Consider the following 22,708-nt stretch of genomic DNA (forward strand, 5'->3'; position numbering starts at 1 on the left):
TTTGGAGTGTTTTGGCATTTTTTGAGTCTTCCCCTGGCATTTTGTTGAAAAATAATCTGGCAACCCTGTTCTAGTTCTCAATATTGATAATATTGGGAAAAGAAAAAAAAAAGTAAACAAATATGAGACCTGATGAACATAAAAAGAAAAAAAGTGCCGCTTACAAGAAAAAACACGGCATCGGTAACAAAGTTCCGTCTGCAACAGACAATGCAACGGTACCCGATGACAAGAAGGCGAAGAAGGAACACAGGCTAAAACATCAGCAGAACGAGCCCCATCATCATGATCATGCCTCCAACTCAAACTTCAAAAACGTTCAAAATTTAACGAAAACGCATGCTTCTAATGAATCAAGTGGGAGTGAAACAGAGGTTAGTGTTGGTATACAACAAATCAATGACAATATCAACCGGCCTTTCTGGACTGAAACTTAATTAGGCTTTAATCTAGTTAAGGTTTAAGTAGGCAGTTTAGTACGTAGTAGTGTAGAGTAGAGATATAGACAGAGTCAGCAGAGAGCAGCAGTGAGAGTCAAATTGTGACCCAACTTCCCTATTAGAAAGTTGTGACTGCTGTTCGCGTTTAGGGGGTTTCAATTAAAGATGCATAACTTCGTTTTAAAGAGGAATATCTCAGATATGTTGGTATCATTATTTTCGTCTTTCAATTTCCTTTTTTAAATAGGTGGCGTTTTTTATGCACCTCCATTGGAGGTGTACAAAAACGCAGTTTTTATGCACCTCCGCTGACGGTGATGGTAAATTAATGAAAATTTTGTTGCATGCGTCCATGAGGTTTAAATAGTTTTAGATTGTAGTTTAGCAGGCTGCTTTAGTGATTAACTATAGTAGATTATCCATGTACGTTTATACAATGATAATAAATTAAAGAATAATAACAATATTTTAAAAAAATCAAAAGTAAAAAGAAACATGGCACACCAATACTGATCTCAAATAAATAAATAATTTTAGAAAATTAAAATCGAGGTTTTTTAAAAACACGATAAAAAGTTTTTGAAAACAAAAAACAAAAAAAAAAAAACAACAAAAAACCCCCCAAAAAATGATGTCTTCCTCAATAAAGTAAACTTTTTAAAAAAATGTCTACAATGGAAATCGAACCCAGTACTTTCAAGGTTAGAGTCTGACAACTTGTCCACTGCGCTACGGAGCCACCTGACTTCATCACATTTAATAAGGTCTTTCTAAAACATTATTTTACCTTATGCAACTTCTGTTTTCTGGTTTTATATTTCGATTTTTAAAATTGTTGTTATTTTTATATAAATTTATTAACAAAAACATCCTGCAGATGTCACAGTATAACTTTCGCCATGTCCAAATACAGAAACACAATATCGCTGATGAAATTGGGTGGGATGCGCATGCGTGATGGAGGTGTATAAAAACGATCCGTTAAGATACACCGTCAACGGAGGTGCATAAAAACACTACGTTTTAAATAACTGTGGCCTCTGGTGTTAGTAGGTATTCCAGACCGATCCATTTCTGTGTAACGGACCTGAAAATCTCTAGTTTTCATCCAATTTCATTTGAAGCTATTTATATTTCTATTTAAGTTACAGGGATAAAAATTATATCACTTAAAAGTTTATCTATTCTTCTTCTAAGAAATGTCACATTTGATGATGTTTCTCATGAAAAATGATTTATTAGACCCTTTCAAAGAGCATGGTGTAATGCATTTTTTACTGCTAACAAACACAAATAATCCCTTCTGGACATCGCACAGGCCATGTGCAAATTTATATGTTTCTGTCATGTCGCCTCTGATACGCCTATGGATATATGCCACACTGGGGATTCCAATCATTTTCAGTGGTTCTTCATAGCCTTTATTTTTTATGGTTGCTCTGTGGAGCACACCTTCTAATCTTCTTGTCCCTTTCATATTTTGGTGACAATACTGAGTTGCTAAATTCCAGGTGAGGCCGAATAAAAGCATTAAAAATCATCGAAGTGATTATTTGACTGTACGGCCAAATAATGAGAAAAATTATCGGACCGTATCGTTACTATTTTTAGATCACCAAAAAATAAAGCGGAAGTCATCTGGTGGAAAGGTGATATAGGAACGAGAGACACAAAATGGCGATGGAGAAGGGACATACTGGGTACACTGATAGTGTGCTCTTGGAATCTACACATGTTCCCTATTTGAATTAGTTTCCATTTTGTCTTACTTATTCTCGGGTGCTTTTACTGTAATTCTAGAACTTTTTATAATTCCATTTTCTTTTTTTTTTTCACTGGCACCGATATAACCTAAATGTGTTGCAAGCACCATAAAACCCATGAATACAAAAACAAAAACTCTAAGGTTATGTTGGTCTTAGCTGACGTCCAAAAGATTTCAATTTTTGTGGGCAATAATGATTTTTTATTATTATTATTATTATTATTATTATTATTATTATTATTATTATTATTATTTTATTATTATTATTATATTATTATTATTATTATCATCATAGTAGTAGTAGTCGTAGTAGTAGTATTTAAAAAAGAGATAATAGAGGGAATTAAAATGATTATCTCTATTAATCAACATCTAGTTGCAGATTAAAACCAAAACAAAAGAACCTGATCTTTTATATAGAGCAATATCCACTAAGCGTGCTCAAAGTGCTTTACAAAGGGTCCCTGATCAACAGCATCACATGCGTAACACATGGGACTTGACATGACGCCTGTTAGGCGATATTATAGTCTTTCTAACAGAGACAACGTTGTTTACGGTCAGTTATTCATTTTACACCTGAGTACGGTGAGAGAATGTGAGTGAAGCACCTTTTCCAAGAACTCAACAATGCCTCGAGCAGGGCTCGAACCCAGGACCCCCGATCCAAAAGCGAGTGTCATACCACATAGCCCCATAATATAAGTTCAGATTACAATTACAGCAATCTTAAAGATACCTAATCTCTAAAAAAAAATTGATTGGTCGAATTATATAATGGAGTGGTGCATGGGCTATTACTTTTTATATATCATCACAACATACGCCTGAACATATTAATAATGAGATAAATTTTTGCACCGTACGGTCGAATAATGAGAAAATTTAATTGTCTTAGCGTACAGTCGAATAATGAGAAAAATTATCGCACCGTATGGCCGAATAATGAGAAAAATAATCCGACCGTACAGCCGAATAATGAGAAAAATTATCTGACCGTACGGCCGAATAATGGCAGTCAAAAACTATTGTCATGGACTCCAAATTGAGAAGTGTAAAGGACTGTCTAATTTAGAATTAGACTCTAATGAGTCCAAGGATTCTATTGGCCTTATTAACTTGGGTCTTAATGTGCTTTGAAAATGAAGTTCGCTGTCAACGTTACACCCCCAGGTCTTTTTCGAATTTAGATTTACTGAGAGCTGTTGTGTCGTTACAGTGGTGATTTCTCATTTCATAATTAAGATGAGAGTTTTTCTTTCCTAGATGTAGTACCATGCACTTCCCAGCATTGAACCTCAGTTGACATTGATCTGCCCAATCAACTAGCTTGTTAATATCTTTTTGCAGATTGTCCTTGTCGCTCAATTTGTTTACTTTGCTTTACCTTTGTGTCGTCAACGTACATTGAGCACTTGGATTAGTTAGATAGGACACTAGATAAATCATTAATGAAAATGACAAAGAGGACTGGTCCAATCCAAGGACGCTACCTTGTGGTACCTCGCTGACCACTTCTGCCCAGTCAGATACTATGCCTTGTACACTAACTCTCTGTTTTCTGTCTGTAAGAAAGTGTCTAACCCACCTTAGAATGTTCCCCTGAATGCCATATGTTTCCAGCTTCTTTAAGAGTCTTTGATGTGGGACAGAGTCGAATGCCTTAGCAAAGTCTAGGTAGATTGTATTGATTGATGATCCTTTGTCTGACATTTCTCTCCAGTCGTTTAGTGTCATTAAGAGGTTGATAGAGCATGAACGGCCAGAGACAAAACCATGTTGACAATCTGATAGCAGCTTGTTGACTGTTAGACTGAATGTTCTATGATCCTGTCTCTGACAATACTTTCCATTACTTTGCACACAATAGAAGTGAGACTAACAGGACTGTAGTTTCCCCGGATTGGTCTTATCTCCTTTTTGAATAATGGTGTCACTTGAGCCTCTTTCCAATCAGATGGAAGTATACCAGAATCATGTGATTTTTGATACAATATAGCTAATGGTTCAGAGAGTTCGTCTGATAATGAGTGCAGTAAGCATGGGCGAAACATATCAGGGCCCGGTGATTTGTTTTTGGTTGAGATTGTCTAGTTTATTTTTCACATTGTCTTTAGTAAATTCAATATCTGCCAATGCACTCCTAAAGGATTAATTTTCATTTGTAGATACGTTATTGAAAGCTTCAATCGTAAAAACACTGCTGAAGGATCTGTTAATCACATTAGCTTTTTCAAGATTTGAAGAAGCCATTGAATCAACGTCTCTTAAATCAGATATTCCATCTTTTGACTTTGTCTTTGCCCTGCAATATACGAAAAACTTTTTAGGATTACTCTTAGTCCATCATCGCAATTGATTCCTCATAATCCCTGCTGCTCCACATGTATTCTTTGCCTGCTTGCTTGTCTTCCTTTTTATTGGGTACTTTAATTGTTATTCTTGTAAACTGTTTACTATCCCAGTTTCTTTTTACTGGCGCCGTATTGTGTTGCAAGCACCGTAAAACCCTTAAAAACAAAACAAGAACAAACGCAGTAAATTTGAAAATTGCCAAATTTTAACTTCATATAACTCCTGAGATTTTAGATGGATTTTTCGTTATTTGTTACCATTTAAAAGAAAATTGAAAGATTAAAAAAACTGATACCAAAATATCTGCGACATTCCTCTTTATAACAAAGTTATGCATCTTTAACTGAACCCCCCTAAATGCGAACAGCAAGTTCCAGTCACAACTTTCTTAGGGCGAGTTGGGTCACAATTTGACTCTCACTGCTGCTGCTTACTAAACTGTATGTGGATTTTGCCTAATCTTGTATCATCAATGACACATCAAAAGAATTTGAAGGAACATGACAGCAAATGTTGGAAGGGGGTAAAAATCTGATGTTATTTAATCATTACAGACTCTTTATTTTTCAGCACACTCAAGCGCTTTTGTTCTTCAGAAGATTTTTTTTCAAAAAACATATTACCTCCACTGATCAATAGGCCTATGTCCTTAAATGAAAAGTAAGAAAGATAAAACAACCTTCTAACATTCATGTTTTAACATGCCATATGAAATTGAATAGCACAAGAAAAGATAATGGAATAATGGGTAAAGTAAAATGGCGGAAGCCTGGTTCTTTATTCCTGCTTTTGATTGACATAAGTTCGACTTCATTTGACACATAACTTTTGGTGACTATTATACACTCTTGCCATGTAAAGAGGTTGAGATTGGTGGCAGTGAAAAGGACAGAGATTATTACCATGGCATCAATCTGAAAAATCAAATTATAACTAATAGAAAATAGAAAATTAATAAGGCGAGGTAAGAATGGATCGAAGAAATTATATTATTTCATTTAAGGTTGTCGAAAAGAAAAGTTTCCGACGGAGGGAAGTAGTCAGCAATTGGAGGAAGTATGATTTAGAGCCTGAAAATGAGGAGGGGACAGTCACATCAAAGGGTGAAAACTTTGAGAAATTACTTACTATGGCAGGTAAGCACATTTTGATTTTCTATATTTTGTGAGATGATATAGCCATATATTGCTCCTTATAAACAACAGTAATATAAAAAGAGCACCTATAAATGAGAAAATATGTTTTGAGAGTAACACTTAGACTGCAAAAAAGACAATAAATAGAAATAAACAATTAGTAATAGTGGGTTTTACTTATTGTCATCAACAGTATTGAGCTTTGTACAACAATTAAATCCCCGTGTGGTGTCCGGGGTCCCTCAACTGAGAGGGTCAAGAATAGCCCAACGCCAAGCCAGCGTGTCGTAAAAGGCGACTAATGGTGTGTGATTCCCCCATCTTTGAGTCACCTGGTCCTCCAGGTTGGGGGTTGGCAAAGGGTTAACACCCCTTTCCGTTAAACTCAAACCGTTACAGAAACACAGACAGACAAACCAAATCCTTTTTTTTAGCTTGGGCGACCGAAGAGTTTCTGGAATTACAGAATTTATGAAGGACAACAGACAAAGCCGAAAGGACTCTGCTGACCCGATGACGTCTTCGCCAAACAAGCAGCTTCGAATTGCGTCGTGGAACGTTCGCACCATGTATGAAGCAGGAAAAAGCTCTCAAGTTGTGACTGAGATGAGAAGATACAGGCTGCATATACTTGGAGTAAGCGAAACCCACTGGATACAATCCGGACAGAAACACCTCAAGTCTGGGAGAAGATTTTATATTCAGGGAGAGGGGACGGGATTCATACACAGGGAGTAGGAATAATTCTAAGCAAGTTTGCCCAGAAGTCACTGAGAGGATGGGAACAATGCGGAGAAAGGATCATCATGGCGTCCTTTACAACACGGAGTAAGAAGATCAGCATGAACATTGTACAGATCTATGCCCCAACAAATGATGCAACAGATGAGGACAAAGATACATTTTATGGTCTGCTACAACAAGTCATTGACAAGTTGCCAAGGAAAGACATCAACATATTGATGGGAGATGCTAATGCAAAAGTGGGACAGGATAACGTAGGCTATGAAGGTATCATGGGACGTCATGGCATGGGAGAAATGAATGATAATGGTGAGAGATTTGCAAATTTCTGTGCATTCAACAGTTTGGTGATTGGAGGATCAGTGTTCCCCCATAAGAGGATCCACAAAGCAACTTGGGTCTCACCAGATGGTGTGACAGAGAATCAGATTGATCATTTTTGTATCTCTCGTAGATTCAGACGTTCATTGGAAGATGTGACAGTACGGAGAGGGGCAGATGTTGGATCAGACCACCACCTGCTATTGGCAAAGCTTAAGCTCCGACTCAGAAAACACGGGGCCAGATCACATACAAGAAGAAAATTCGAGGTGAATGCACTTGATGGGGAAAAGAATGAGGAATTCAAACTACAATTGAGTAATAGATTCCAACCTCTTACTGAGCTCGAGGAGGACATAGATGTAGAGTCACATTGGGCAAAGATCAAGGAAGTTTACATAACAACTTGCCACGAGGTATTGGGGGTAAAGAAATCGGAACATAAAGAATGGATAAGTCCAACCACCTTGGACCTTATTGAAAAGAGGAGAACAAGGAAGGAACAAGTGAATGCAAGCCGAACAAGGGCTTCAAGACTGGATGCACAAGAGCAGTATCGAGCCATAGCTAAGGAAGTCAAAAGATCTGTGAAGAAAGACAAGGAAGCATTCATGAACAGACTTGCAGAGAAAGCAGAAGCAGCAGCGACTGGAGGACACATGAGGATCCTTTATCAAACTACCAAGACACTTGCTGGAAAATATGGGAAACCAGAGGTACCAGTCAAAGACAAAGATGGGAAAACTATTTTTGGAAAAGAGGCTCAATCTGAACGATGGAGGGAACATTTCAACTGCCTTCTGAACAGACCACCACCAGACAACCAGCCAGAAATTTTGCCTGCAAGGAATGAGCTACCAATTAGCTGTGATCCACCATCGATAGCAGAGATTGTGGGTGCCATTAACAAGATGAAAAGGGGGAAAGCTGCTGGACCAGACCAGATTCCACCGGAGGCTCTAAAAGTTGATGCGGAAAGAAATGCTGAGGCCCTGCACCCACTATTTGAGAGAATCTGGAATGACGGGATATTCCCAAAGGATTGGAAGGAAGGACATCTTATCAAGCTTCCAAAGAAAGGGGACCTCAGTAATTGTAATAATTATCGAGGCATCACTCTTCTTTCTATCCCAGGAAAGGTTTTCAACCGTATTATTTTAGAGAGAATTAAGAATGCAACAGATGCTAAACTGCGGGACGAACAGGCAGGTTTTCGGAAAAACCGTTCAACCACCGACCAAATTGCCTCTCTGCGAGTCATAGTGGAACAGTCTATAGAATGGAACTCTCCTCTTATTGTCAACTTTCTGGATTACGAGAAGGCTTTCGACAGTATTGACAGAGCAACATTGTGGAAAATTCTGGCACATTATGGACTCCCTGAAAAGATAGTAAACCTCATTAAGGAAATGTATGAAGGATCAAGTTGCAGGGTTGTACATGAAGATCAGCTGACTGACAGCTTTGAAATTAAGACTGGTGTCAAGCAGGGATGCTTGCTCTCTCCATTCCTGTTCATCCTTGCCATTGATTGGCTAATGAAGGAAACCTCCAAAGGGAGAAGAAATGGGATACAGTGGACCCCCTGGACACAGTTGGATGATCTGGATTTTGCAGATGATCTGGCTCTTTTGTCCCACACCCAGGACCAGATGCAAACAAAAACCACAATTATAAACAGCCTCTCGGAATCAATTGGTCTAAGAATACACCCTGCAAAGTCAAAGGTCTTGAGGATAGGTACGCGTCAAAGGGAGCAGATCAAAGTAAAAGATCAGGAACTCGAAGATATAGACACTTTCTGCTATCTCGGAAGTATAATTGACAAGGATGGAGGCACGGAAGCAGAGGTGAAAGCACGAATAGGAAAGGCACAGGCTGCATTCACATCTTTGAACAGAGTTTGGAGAACTAAAGATATCTCCCTTCAACTAAAGCTAAGACTTTTCAACTCAAACGTGAAGTCTGTCCTACTGTATGGATGTGAAACTTGGAACGCATCACAGGCATGTATAAGGAGGGTACAGATTTTTGTAAACAGGTGCATGCGTAAGCTACTCAGAATAAAATGGATGGATAGAATAAAAAATGAAGAAGTATGGAAAAGAACACAGCAGAAACCAGTAGGAGAGGATATAGGAAGAAGACGATGGAGGTGGATTGGACACACGCTTAGAAAGAATGACTCAACTATAACAAAGAAAGTATTGGACTGGAACCCTCAGGGCAGAAGATCAAGGGGAAGGCCACGAGGAACATGGAGAAGAATTAAAGAAGCTGATATACAGAGAAGTGGTAAGACCTGGAATGAGATAAAAAAGTTGGCTCAGGATAGAGAAGGATGGAAACTGTTTGTCTGTGGCCTATACCCTGACCCAGGGTGAAAAAGGCAATGATGATGATGATGACAACAATTAAAAAGACTCTCTAAATTTAATAAATACTCCTTCCACATTGGTGGGGACTTTATAAACTGAGAGGAAGGCGCATATGATACATCCAGCAAGGAAACAAAGGATCTTTTTTTCAACACAAGATTTATATTTACAAGTAATTTACAGAAATACAAGACAAAACTCAACTTTGAATCTGCTCTTAACAAACTTCCCTAACTTGATCCAGAACATAAAGTAGTAGTCTGACTCAGGTGATCATGATGATGTGTTCTTAGAATACTTAGCTAATCCACTGAGGCACAAGAAACCAAAGAAAGGGATTTCCTTATGAAGGTTGGCAGACATTCCACGCATAAAGACTGAAATAAACACTTTTGCTCACTCCTTCCTAACCGACCATAACAAAAGACTCAGACGTGGACAGATTATGGAATTGTAATAAAAATCAGAATATCAGCCATAATAAGAAGCAAACAAAAAATCAAACTTGAGCTTTTATATAGCGCATTATCCACTAAATGTGCTCAAAGTGCTTTACAAAGGGTCTCTCACCAACAGCAAACATAACATGTAGAACGAGACATGACACCTGTTAGGTGATATTACAATTTTTTTCTGACAGACAACGCTGTTAACTGCCAGTTACTCATTTTACACCTGTGTATGTTGAGAGAATGTGAGTAAAGAGCCTTTTCCAAGGACTCAAGTATGCAAGCATTCCTACCGTCCTGGAATTTCTAGATTTGTCAGGGAAATTTGAAAATAAAAAGGCTGTCCCGGAAAATACAGAAGTTTTCCTTTTGTCCTGGAAATTTAAAAAATCTGCCATTATATTACCATCTGGAATTAAGAAGTTAATACAATCATGAACTACTGTGACATCACATCATTATCATCCTTATTACCACTACTAAACCACCACCACCACATCATCATTCCTACCACCACTACTACAATAACCACCACATCATCATCTCTACCATCACTACTACAACAACAAAACAACCACCACCACCACATCATCATCTCAAGTACCACTAGTACTACAACAACCACCACCACCACGTTACCATTCCCATTACCATTACAATAAACACCACCACCACCACATTATCATCATCATTCCTACTACCATTTACCACAACTACCGCTGTCGCATCGTCATTCCTACCACCATTACTATAACCATCACCACCACATAATCCCTACCACCACTTCTACAACCATCAACACCTCCTCATTCCTACCACCACCACCACATCATCTTTCTTACACCACTACTACAACCACCACCAAACCATCACCCCTACCACCACTATTACAAACCACCACCAGCATCAACAATGGAATTTAGAAATTGGTAAGCTATTCTCTATCACAATGGTTGAAGAAAATTTTTCTCCTTTTTTTTGTGAGTTATTCTCACCAGTTGTGTTGTTATCTTGAGGAGTTCCTTTGTTGGATAAAATCATGGTTTCTGAGAAACAAGTTCTAAAGCTGGATTCTAAGTTTGTGATATTTCCTTAATTGTGAAGAGTAGCATTACATTTTGTATTTATGATCATTAGCCTATTTTTTTTTCAATCAAGACTGACATTATATTTTTATATATCTTTCATATCATGCAGTACATTTGTGATTTTTACTGCTTTATTGGATTCATTTTTATTATAGTATTGCAGAGATTGTTATTCCTTGGGAAGGACATTTCAAACTACGATCATATGGACTACTCATATTGTTGACACTTATTCTACTCATCTATTTTTTTTTACACACCAAAATTTATGCATTGTTTGATAATCCATTACATTCCGCACAAGTGCGCCATGCAGACACTTCTATTTGTATACATTTAAAGATCCAATTACTTGCAGAAAAGACATACCAAATACTTATCAGCTGTCTGTATTCTAAGTCATGTATTAATGTTTTTATTGTTTGCTGATGAGGGTTTTGACCCCAAAACATTCCATGTTTGGTATTTTGTTCTTTTTTGAAGCTGTTATATTCATTTTTGTTCATTACTTTGTACACTACACAGTTTCTAATGGCTTATTATCACAATTACTCAAGTGCTTAATTGTAAAGTGTCATAAAGCTTTTTTTTGTTGTTGTTGTTGATGTAGTGTAACTTTATAAAATAAATAAAAATAAAATAAAATTCCCTTTATTCATCCCACAGGGGAAATTATTCTCTAGGGTCTATTCCAAGGGGAGACTGGAGTAACCCAGGCATCAGCCGCAGTGCAGCGCCGCAAATTGAACAAGGGCGAGATGGCTTGCTCAAGGCCACACAGCGCAGCGGCGGGTGATAGAGCTTGGTACCTTTTGGGTACGAAGCAAAGACCGTACGGCTGAGCCACACTTTACCTCTCCTTATGTTCAGCCCATTTTTATACTAAGCATTTTATCTACTGTAATTCAATTAAAAGTTTCGATTACACTATTGTTTATCTGTCTCTAGTTGGAGCATCTATATTTTCTTCCATTTTCTATCTCTTCCCTTTTGATGTCCTTGTGAATTGAAAGAATGAAAAGAGTGGCATCATTTATAGATATAAAGAACTGCCTTTATCAGGCTAAAGAATAAAACGTTTTTTAAGAAATTAAATTTTAACAGAAAATCATTGATAGTTTTGAGAAATTGACAATTTTACGCTTCAAGTGTATTCTTTTTCTTTCTTTTTTTTTTTACCAAATTGTGAATTGCTTTTATGTAACATGAAAATTATATTGATTTGGGGAAACTTTTTGTCATTGGGTATGAATGTAACAACTCCGCTAAGACTTTGTTAATTCAATTTATTTATTATCAATCATAATATAGTTAATTTAAAATACATATATATTACGACCAGCTCGGACGGAGTTCTTTCAGTAACTAAAACAAAACAATCGTATAACAATGTTCCTAAGGAACAAAGAGTGCTTAAACGTTTGCACAGTCAACAGTCATACTCACATGCAAAATATGCACAACACAAAATGCATAACTCTATAAGGGATCCTAATATAATTACACACAGCCGAACAACTCCAATATATTACAATACATGATACTATGATGCATTAAATTTTTTTTTTTTCTTATCATATGACAGGCGAAGCCATGTCCCGTTTTCGCTTTAAGGATGAACTTGAATGGGAAGAAGACATTATTAAAGTGGGAGATGGAGACAGAACAGACGAGAATCTAGGTGGATCAGGTGTTTTTGGTGTAGACTTGGCAGAGATCAGTTCCTCTATGTCATGCATTCCCATACACAGACTGTTAGGAATTGATCAGAGTTTATTTCCCGTGAGTATCTGATGAATTTAGTCTTAAATGATGCTGATTTACCTATCTTTGAAGTCTAAAGTATATCAAAGCCTTTTTGTTTTGTTTTAATGTAATTAAACAAACTATACATTGATATTTTGATTTTGATGAATTTTGTTCTTTCTGAATATTATAAAGGTAAGTAATGAATTTTAGTGCATCATTGTCACCTTGTAATTAAAAAAAAAAGTTTTTGATCACTTGATAGATAATGCCAGAAAAAATGCCATTGATTGCAGTAGGAGAAAATTATCTCAGAAAATGATCATTTTCAATTCAATACGAGTATTTATCTTCCAATTTCTTCTGGCATTGTATTTCAGAACAATTTTCTGCCCATCAGTAAGCTACATTTGTATTTTGTTTTTCTTAAAAAATATTTTACTGAGTTTTTATTTGTTGCACTTAACTAATATTGATAATGCTGTTTGTAATGGGTGAAATCCCTTTGATGCTGGAAAGTGGTTTTTCCGTCGACCAGAAGTTTATGAGTTTGCTCATCTTTACTGTCTTTTCTGTCTCCCTTAATCTCTGCATGGTTTCATTTTCTTGTTCTGGAATGAGATCATTTGGTTTTGGCTGGATCTTGCCTGGGGTCTTTTGTTGAGAGGAAGACTAAGATTGGTGCTTGTTTCTGTATGGTGATAATCATCATTTTTAGGATGTTATTGTTAAATATTGTATGAACAGGTGAGCAATTATTTGTAACATTTTGATCACACCCCTTTTGGTGGAAATCTAGATCTTATGCTTTAGTGGGACTTTTGGGTGATCTCAGACTAGAGCTATAAAACATTTCTACACCTACTTTAGGACATTTTAGGCTAGTTTCCTTCGTTTTCCTTTTTCCAATTCTGACTTCGGACAATTTTGATATTCTTATTGCTGGTGCGGAAGCAATCCTAAACTGTACATTTTCTGTAAAACAAAACCACAACACTGATTCTCTACATGGTTTATTTCAGACTGATCAGTTGGAGTCCCACCTACAGTCAGTTACTAGAAATAGAAACATGTACAATAATACAATAATAAGACAAAAGGAAGAACAGAGTAAATACAGGACATGTGAAATGTCAAAAGATTCACACATCGTTTCTTCTAGTGATTTAGAACATACTTCTTCGTCATCTCACTCTCAATCTGTACACAGGATTTCTGAAGTAATTGAAAAACACAAGGACAATGAAAAAGGAGTAAGACAAGTTAGTGAAACTTTACAAGCAGACAATACCAAAGAATGTCCAGCCAATGAAATTGTAACAGATAGAACTGCGAATGGAGATAGCGTGAATGGCAAGCAAAAATCTCAAATTGAGCCTTCCATAAGTTTGCAGGATGGTGATCTTGACCAGTTGCTAGATATGGAAAAAATGGGACAGGAAAAGGACATTGATGCTGGAAAGGAAGATAATAACATAAAGAGTGGTAATGATAACGTGAGGAAAATCTCCAATGAAAAGAAAAGTGAGTGGTTGTGTTTAGTTTGCATAAGGTGAATAATATAGAGAAAAAAAGATGGTTATTATTTTTAAAAAAAAATTATTATTATTATTATTATTATTATTATTATTATTATTATTATTATTATTATTGTTATTATTATTATTGCTGCTGTTTTAGTTGCTGTTATGATTGTGGTAGTAAAAGGGGTCTGATTAAATTTCAGAAATTTAACTGAGATTAGCCAATTTGTTTAATTTATCTTTTTTAAAGAATAAGAGAACACGTTTTAGAGAATGCTGTTTGTGTAAACTTGATACCTCATTCTATAAATCAGCATGGAGTGTTGTTCTTCTATAAATCCAGTCTCAATCAAACAGTATTAGTATTATAGTTGATGTATATATCCAGGAAAAATAGAAAATGAAAAATTATGAATGTTGCAAAACTTCCATGCAACACTTACCAGCTATTTAGTCTTTTTTCCAATGTTGACTTATCACAATTGAACCTTGAAAGTGATGCAACATTCATCTGTTTTCTTTATGAACACAACGCTGGATCTTGACATAAAGAAAAATTGTGCTAGCTTTTAGTCTTTTTCCAAATTTGGCCTATGTCGATGGAACCCTGAACATGGGTGCAAGATTTCCAGCTTAATTTGGATTTCCGGCTTTTTGAAATGGATTTTAATTTATTTCTGGCATCTAGATTATCTCAACATAATAACATTTTGAGGCAATAGGTCTCATTTCGAAATAAGCTTCCGGCTTTTTTTGATTTAAAAAAAAATTGGATTTCAGGCTTTTTTGGCCTTACCTACTTGCACTCGTGCTTCAAAGTAATGCAACATCATGCTTATAAGTGGAGTCTTTTTGGTGAGCATGCTTATAAAGGGGTAAATTTATTTAGTAATAATTCTGTTTTGTCTCCCGAGTATGCTTATAAACGGAGAGCACTGTATTCCATTTTCTTCCATTTTACTCTCGCTGACATGACCCAAGAGTGTCTCAAGCACTTTAAAACCCTTGAAAACAAAAACAGAACATCCTTTCGAGCTGGTTTTTATCCAAGTTTCTGGAGCCTTAATTGGATAGTAGCAATAGTTCACTATCTTTGGATATGATATGACACACTGGCTTGCAAACTTTCCTCCAGATCAAATGAACCAGCTACCCAGTAGCTGCCAAGTGGATAGAGGGGTCAGTAAACAATTTTGAATTCACCTAGGATTGATACTGGTCCCTTTGCATGTTAGTTGAGTCTTTTACCAGTTAGCTATTGTTACCCTAAGAGATTATGGTATGTTCCCATAATATTTCAGCCTGTTTGAGGATTGGTGGTAGCAGCAAGTGCGGTTGCAATTGTTTGCTTTTTCAATGGACACAGTCAATACTCATTGCCCTTTAAAAATCATGTTTATAGGAATAATGTAATGTGTGAAATATTTAATCAATATGATAAGGAAAAAACATTAAATTAAAATAGCACTGGAATCATAAGTAAGATAATTAATGTATTTAGGATGGAATGTTTTAGTGACAGATTGATGTTTATCTTAAGGATGGTGATTATTTTTGTGATTTATTTTGTTTTCACAGATGCTGCAAATAAAGAGGCAGATGAGCTAGAGGACTGGTTAGACAGCATTCTTGATTGATACCAAATGTTATCTGAGGCAAAATTGCAAGATTCTGATAGGTTTGCTGATTATCAGATGTATGTTGAATTCATCTGAACAAGTTGAACTCATCATTTGTGTACACTGTTAAGGAATGGAATTGGGCTACCTAAATCATCCGGATGGCCTTCGTTGATTAAACAAGAAGTTTATTTTCAACTTCTACATCATTATTTTGCACTTTGGTGAAAGAGTCATAATTTATGTAGTCAGTTTGGTTATATTTCATGATTTTGATAGTCATCTGGTTATAGTTTGGTATAAAGTTATGATTTTCATTGATGTACAGTGGCTAGTTTGGAGGTTTAGTAAATAATTTTTGATTTTACGAGAATAAAGGCTTTGGGGAAGGGGGAATGTTGGCATTTACTCAGCAAGAGGAGGAGAGCTGTTCATCAATTGAGTGACATAAATTGTATTTTTATGGCTTTTTTTTCCTCTTAAATTTAAAGTTTTGAAAGCTCACGCAGTAATAATGGGTTAAACCAAAATGCAAGGGACTTGGTATTTCATTTCGGTTTAGGCATACCTCAATAAGTTATTTTTAAAGCACTCTCTTCCTATCTTGAATCATTTTGATTACATAAGGTTGTCTCCCTAATTTCATGACAAGAACCGCGTCAGTAGCCATTCTTTATTAATTGGTTTTGTCGGGAGTTTCTTTTTTGTTCTTTTGCTTTGTGTTTTTCTTTGTTGGTTTTTTTTCCTTTTCTTTTTACTTTGGGTGGTTTAATTTGATTTTGATATTTGTAGTTACAAGCAATAATGTCTTAAAATATTTCAGTAACATGGAACGGAGTGCATAAAAACATTTTTTTTTTAAATTAGAAAATCAAAACAAAAACATACAAACCAAAAAACTTAGAACCTCAATTCTACAGATTGTTGTTTCTCTACTTTCACTTTCAAGTCTAAATAAGGTTGGAGGGTACCAATAGCCCTCTTCACTTCCTTTAATGTGGGTGGTGGTTGTGCGATGGGCTCATCTTCATCATTGCTGTCATCCTCGTTTTATTTTTCTTATGCAACAATGTCAGGACTTTGGACATCTTTACATAGCCGTCTGTGGAAACATATGCATCAACAATGATGTCCATATGTATGAAGTCTCTTAGATGACTAAACCAGGTTGTCAAATTCATCTGAACCTGCCTTTGTCTTTGTTACTGTTACCCCTGTTGTCACCATATGTTATCTTTCCTTAACAAAACCGGCATTCGTAATGGATCACAAACACTAATCTGCGTCAGATGACAGTCCTGAAATGACAGATTAGGTCACAGGTACTCTACAACAGGCAGGTCATATGTTGTTACATTGGAATAAAAGTCCTGAATTCTGGCATCTGTCAATCTGTTGACTTCCTTTTTGTATATGAAAAGACGAGCTTTGTCTCCTGTTTAAAAAGGGAGGAAATTAAAAATTTATCTATCAATTTAGAGAGCAAATCTGTAACTAAAAATAACCTTAAAGAATTAGATTATAATCCATTACGTCGCTCTGCCTTTGGTTGGCAGTATTGTTCTGGGTGTGACGAGGACGCAGGAAGACTTTGTGTGATACAAAGCATTCAGAATAGTTACGCTGAAGTCCTCCTCCTTTGAACGCCCACAATTTGATTCCCCATTTATTGGGTTTTTAAAAAATATTTTGCTTCACATTGCTTCTCCCCTTGAAGGCAATCATGATTTCGTCAATGCTCTGCATTTCATCATATGGAATCTTTGTCAGGCTAGTTTTCAAATCTTGGAGCTATGGTCTCAATTTCCAAATTCGATCTTCATTGCTAGGTTTATCGTTGTCACAAAAATGAATTGTCCTACACAGTAGTTCAAATCGATTTCTCAGCATATAATCGGCAATTGGTGGATATTGTGTTCCATTTGCCAAGTAGGCACAAGTGCAATGCACTTTCATCAACCCCATTCTGAAATATAGAGCAATGAATTTTCGAATTTCACTGTCACTTGTTTTTAATTCAATCCCAAATGTACCCAATGCATATTCATTGCTTTGGACTTCAGTGTTATTAATCATTTCATCTGTCACTTATTCACAGAAATACTGGTGCAGTGTTTTAAGATTTTACGGTGCTTCTTCTACAGCTCCTTTAAATGACTTCTCAAATAGGAACAAATCACCATCCATCCACCATGGCACCTCTTCATCTAGCAGTTGGCATTCCGCGTCTATGTCGACTTCTCGTTCTTTCTTTCAAATAAAGTGTTCTCGTAGTCTTGCCAATAGCATTTCGTCAACTAGTTCAGAATCACTATCACTTTCAAGTAGGGTTGAGCATTTGCGGGATAGGCTTTTGTTTTCTTCCTCTTTCATTTGGGTTGATGATCATCGTCGCTGTCATCATCAAAGTCATCTTTGTTAGGTTGATATTCATCATCAGAATCTTCAAAGAAGTCACTTGTATTAGGATCAACAAAATGCATCAAGTCTACTTCAGAATGAATTTCCATGGTGTCAGTTGTAATCTGGCCCACAAAAGGAAAAGAAATAGAAAAAACAGTTTTATTAAAGGGTTTAAGAAGGAATATTATCATTCTCATCATTACCATTATTACAGAATAATATACATAAATTCGCTCTCCAAAAAGTTATCTAAAAACCATGCTACCTTCACTGCCCCGTATAACAGATCTGTCACATCGGCCTGATCATAGTGCTCAGTATGACAGATCTGTCACATACAAAATTGAAAAAATATATCTGCATGTTATATCTTAAATAAAGCGAAAATATAGCTTTCACAGGTAATAGTAGGCCTAAAAGCATCATTAGAAATTAAGATAATCATTGGATCACTTACCAAAGTTTGACTTTGAAGGCGATGAAAAGGTTCAATCGCATGCACTGCTCCTGTAAACAAATGCATATTTTTCTGGAAGAGGAAAAGGCTCTGTGAAATGAACTAAATTAACTCCACTGGTGAAGAGTAACAGACAGGCAAGGGAGGTTAACATAAAACATCAATTGAGGGGAAGGCAACTTATATCCCATGGTGGCATTCAAAGTCAGTATGACAAATCTGTCAAATCTATAACTTACAGGAGGCTGCTTGATGTACACATAAATGCATTTCGCTGGAGATCATGTGAAAATGCAGATAGCCTTATCAAGGTCCTGTTGAAGATTGCCAGAAATTTCAGCTTTTTCCCATCAGCAATGTTGGCTGACTTTAAAGCATGTAAAGGGCTGCTAATCCAACTGTTCTTAATTTATCCTCGTTTAGGATGGAGTGCCCCTCTGCTCTAACAAACTAATTTATAGTTCTCAGCAGTTTAAAATGCGGTTTTATAGTCTTTGCCAGAAGTAGATTTGTCGCGATTGCAATTCGCCTTTCGGCCTCATAACTTTATTATGCCCCAGACCTGTTATGAGGAGTTGGGAAACAACCTGGGGAAGTCTTTTTCTTAAGTCAGGGACTGTCCTTAGTCCTCCCATATAAGAATGGGCCCGGTTGTTTCCACCGCCAGCGCAAATAAATTCAAGTGAACACATTACTTTGTAATTATTACAATTAATTTATCAAAATATTTTTCAATTAGATTTATTTTTAGAACACCTGCAGTTGTAATTTCACATCACCACTATGCATCAGATCTAGACAACGAATTTGAAAGAATAAGACCAACTGGTAGGGTGCCGATATCCACAGAAAAGAGAGAGAGAGAGAGAGAGAGAGAGAGAGAGAGAGAGAGAGAGAGAGAGAGAGAGAGAGAGAGAGAGAGAGAGAGAGAGAGAGAGAGAGAGAGAGAGAGAGAGAGAGAGAGAGAGAGAGAGAGGGAGAGAGAGAGAGAGAGAGGGAGGGAGGGAGGGAGAGAGAGAGAGAGAGAGAGAGAGAGAGAGAGAGTTTGTGTTTATTATGTCAAAAATGAAGTTTATGTAATGTGATATAATAAATCTTGTTACAACTAACTTGTTAATTTAATTCACGTCTTCAAAATGAGCACATTGCAACTTTTTGATTCCATACTGCTTCAAAATAGAAAAGGCAATTTATAAACTTTTCACATTCTTATTAAATATGCAAATTTGTATAACTATTTTCTTTGTTTTTGCTCTCCACAGTCTGGGTGGGATCTGCTGACCTCCCATGATGTGCAGAGAGGTCACGCTGTGTTTTCTATCCCCCATATCTGTTTTCCATTTCCAAGTTGCTCTCTGTCTTTTGTTATGGATTGAGATTGCTCGGTTTTTCCCCCCAGCCCTGGGTGGGAGGGGAACAGTAAAATGAGTACCTGTTTTGGAAAGATGATTTTTCCCCCCTTGCAAATGATCCCTCTGTTTTGTACTATTATACACAATTAATGGTTTTGAATATAGTTTGCTTTGGAAACATTTGAGTGTGTTTCTCATAGCGGGATCCTTTGCTTGTGCCTCAATGGGATTTATAGTTTTAGTGATACTAGGCTGCTAAAAGCTGTGGATTGTAAAAAGAAATAAACAAAAATGAATATAACAGCTTAAAAAAAGAACAAATTACCAAACACAGAACGTTTCATGCTCAATGACCTTCAGTCAACAACAAAAAACAATAAAGACATAAAATACATTACTAAATTCCAGATTGACGACAGAGATATTTTGTAGGTATTCAGTAGAAAAATCTTGGAAAGTAAACAAAAAAAAAAACGTTCGATATTTAACTAAGGAGTTTCAAATTGAGCGGAACTAAAACCGCATAAAATTTTGGTTTGCAAAAAAATTGGGAAATCGCGGGTAGTATAGTAATAGTGTAAAATGCATCTCTGTAATAAATCCAATATAGCTGTGAAAATAATAATCCAGAAGCATGACGATTGCACAGTAATCCTTAAGAAATGGAGTGATCATGAATGTGAGACGTTTGCTTTGCAGTACATTGGACCTATGGCTGAGTTCTATAAAAGGTACTTAGACGACTGAATTGGTATCACACATCTGAAACGCTCTATGGATTGTGCCACCCGAAAAGATGCAAGGACTCCATTCCATTTAGCCAGATACTCCGTCTTAGAAGACTATGTCAGGATAATGAGGAATTCATCAGACAGTGAAACATCCTGTTAGACTTCTTCAGGGATCGCCATTACCCTGACCGAGTATTAGTATTAGAAGAGACATTGGGAAAACTCATGGCATAACGAGAGTCCGTTTTGCAGCCTTGTAAGCATGAACAGCCACCCAAAACAAGCGCCCCATCTTGGTCCTTATGCATCATCCTCATGCTAACCTAGTCAAAAAAATTTTGATGAACAATTATGGCCTCCAAGCTGATGAGGACCCCCGGAAGGCTTTCTCTCAACTGCCGTTGGTAGCATATGGAAGAGACTGAAACTTAAAGGATTTGCTGGGACGCAGCCGTCTTGAGCCACCTCAAGACAATGGGCCTACAGCCCACAGATGTATGAGGCCTAAATGTAGGACATGTGAGCACTTTTATGAAGACAAGACCATTATATTTCCGGAGAAAGATTGGACCATCACAAGCTCTTTTACTTGTACTTGTACTGATTGCAACTTTGTGTATGCCATAGATGCGCACATTGTAACATGTTACGTTGCCAAGACGAAAGAAAAGATTGGGTGATCGCTTTGCACAACATCTACGGAACATTGCCAACACATCGGATACAGCTGTGGCCCGACATTTCAACCTACCTGGCCATCCTGGCACCAAGGCCTCTCAAGTTTGTGTATTGAAATTCTGCTACACAGACACTATATCTCAACGCAAACAGGAAAGACGTCTGATTAAACTGGCCCTCCAGAAAAATGCGGCCGCATATTTCGCCTTCCATCACATATTTTTTGCATTTTTGTGTTCCTCTGTATATGCGCACATATTGCTTTAAAAATACGAAATAATTTTAACAATAAATGCTAAACTTACAATAAACAAAGCAAAAGGGTAATTGCGAGTGGCTTCCCTTGCCAAACTGACTTATTAAAGACGCCTTGCCTAGCCGCTGAATACTGAGAATAGCCTGACCGTATAGAATTGTGACCGTGATAATTTTGTGGGTAGTGATTTTTTGTTGTAATTTTTTTTTTGTCATTGACTTCTTTTCGGACCACTTGTAGCATTGTTACAATCTTTTTATTTTTTTTTTTATGTCGTTTCTTCGATTTTGAGATTTTTGTACTAGGGAACATATTGATATCTTAGAATTATAAAAACATTGTACTTTCACATAAAAATCAACAGAAATGTCTAAATTCGAACATTTATGACCCTCTACTAGCCATTGAAAAAAAAAAAACAAAAAAAAAATTCCCCCCATTTTTCGCTCGATTTTTAGGACTTCGCTTTTTTTAAACTGTTCTAAAAAATATTAAAATGGAATGCAATATACAAAGTATTTTCTTGTTTGCAACATAAAATGTATGTTTCATCAATATGAACCCAGTTTATTGATATACGTAAACGCATATTTCTCAAATAGCATTGTAGTTCAATCTTTGGACTTGATTTTCTCGAAACTTCGAAGCTTGAGCTTTGAGATTTGGCATGTGTTTGCTCCTACTACTGTTACAAATAGCTGGCTATTTAGGTTTGTGATAAATGGCTTCTTTCTTTTTTTTAAAAAAAATGGTTATATTCAGAAAGTTTTCACATTTCTGCATCTTTTTGGGGCAAATTATTAAAAATTTTCATAAAATGAAAAGTCAATGAACTATATACGATTTAACTAGCCAGCTATTTGTAACAACACTACCAAGTATATTCCAAGTTGGATCAGATTGGACAAAAGATGTTGAAATGGTGGAATTGTCTCTGGGTGTCGAGCCCCCTTAACCTTTGAATGTTTGGTTGAACGCGCATGCGATTTTTTGGGCAATTTATAGGTCGAGTGATTTGCATATTTTTTGCATATTTTGCTCCTTTTTGCATGCATATTCACTTACTCTTGACGCATATTTTTCACTTTTAAAATGCATAAAACTGCGGGGCCAGATTAAAACCCTTGGATGTTTCAACCCCCGAGGACTCAACACTAGACTGGAATATTACTTAATTATTGCCTCTGAGGTGTTTCTGACTTTTATATTATATTTCTCAGATTTGTGTTATTTCATTCATTGTTGGAGTAGATATTACCAAGATTAG

The 22,708-nt window shown here is 36.5% G+C and overlaps 1 protein-coding gene across 1 annotated transcript; it reads left to right on the forward strand.

The window, feature by feature from the left end:
* The first annotated feature begins 38 nt into the window (after positions 1–38).
* On the forward strand, positions 39–19,277 carry LOC144975520 (uncharacterized). Its single transcript, XM_078919689.1, has 5 exons — positions 39–374; positions 5,564–5,696; positions 12,262–12,458; positions 13,445–13,946; positions 15,524–19,277. The coding sequence occupies exons 1-5, from the start codon at positions 123–125 to the stop codon at positions 15,580–15,582; spliced, it is 1,143 nt and encodes a 380-aa protein (XP_078775815.1). The 5' UTR covers positions 39–122; the 3' UTR covers positions 15,583–19,277.
* The last annotated feature ends 3,431 nt before the right edge of the window (positions 19,278–22,708 follow it).

Source organism: Berghia stephanieae, chromosome 1, assembly GCF_034508935.2.
Source record: "Berghia stephanieae isolate SIO BIC M18660-M18661 chromosome 1, UCSD_Bste_1.3, whole genome shotgun sequence".
Taxonomy (NCBI): Eukaryota; Metazoa; Mollusca; class Gastropoda; order Nudibranchia; family Aeolidiidae; genus Berghia; species Berghia stephanieae.

What these genes read in the sequence shown, in the direction of transcription:
- LOC144975520 (XM_078919689.1), top strand. Translation starts at nt 123, where the DNA reads ATGAGACCTGATGAACATAAAAAGAAAAAAAGTGCCGCTTACAAGAAA. An exon ending in GAAATTACTTACTATGGCAG is followed by an intron (nt 5,697 to 12,261) that starts GTAAGCACATTT and finishes ATCATATGACAG; the next exon opens with GCGAAGCCATGTCCCGTTTT. An exon ending in TTGATCAGAGTTTATTTCCC is followed by an intron (nt 12,459 to 13,444) that starts GTGAGTATCTGA and finishes GGTTTATTTCAG; the next exon opens with ACTGATCAGTTGGAGTCCCA.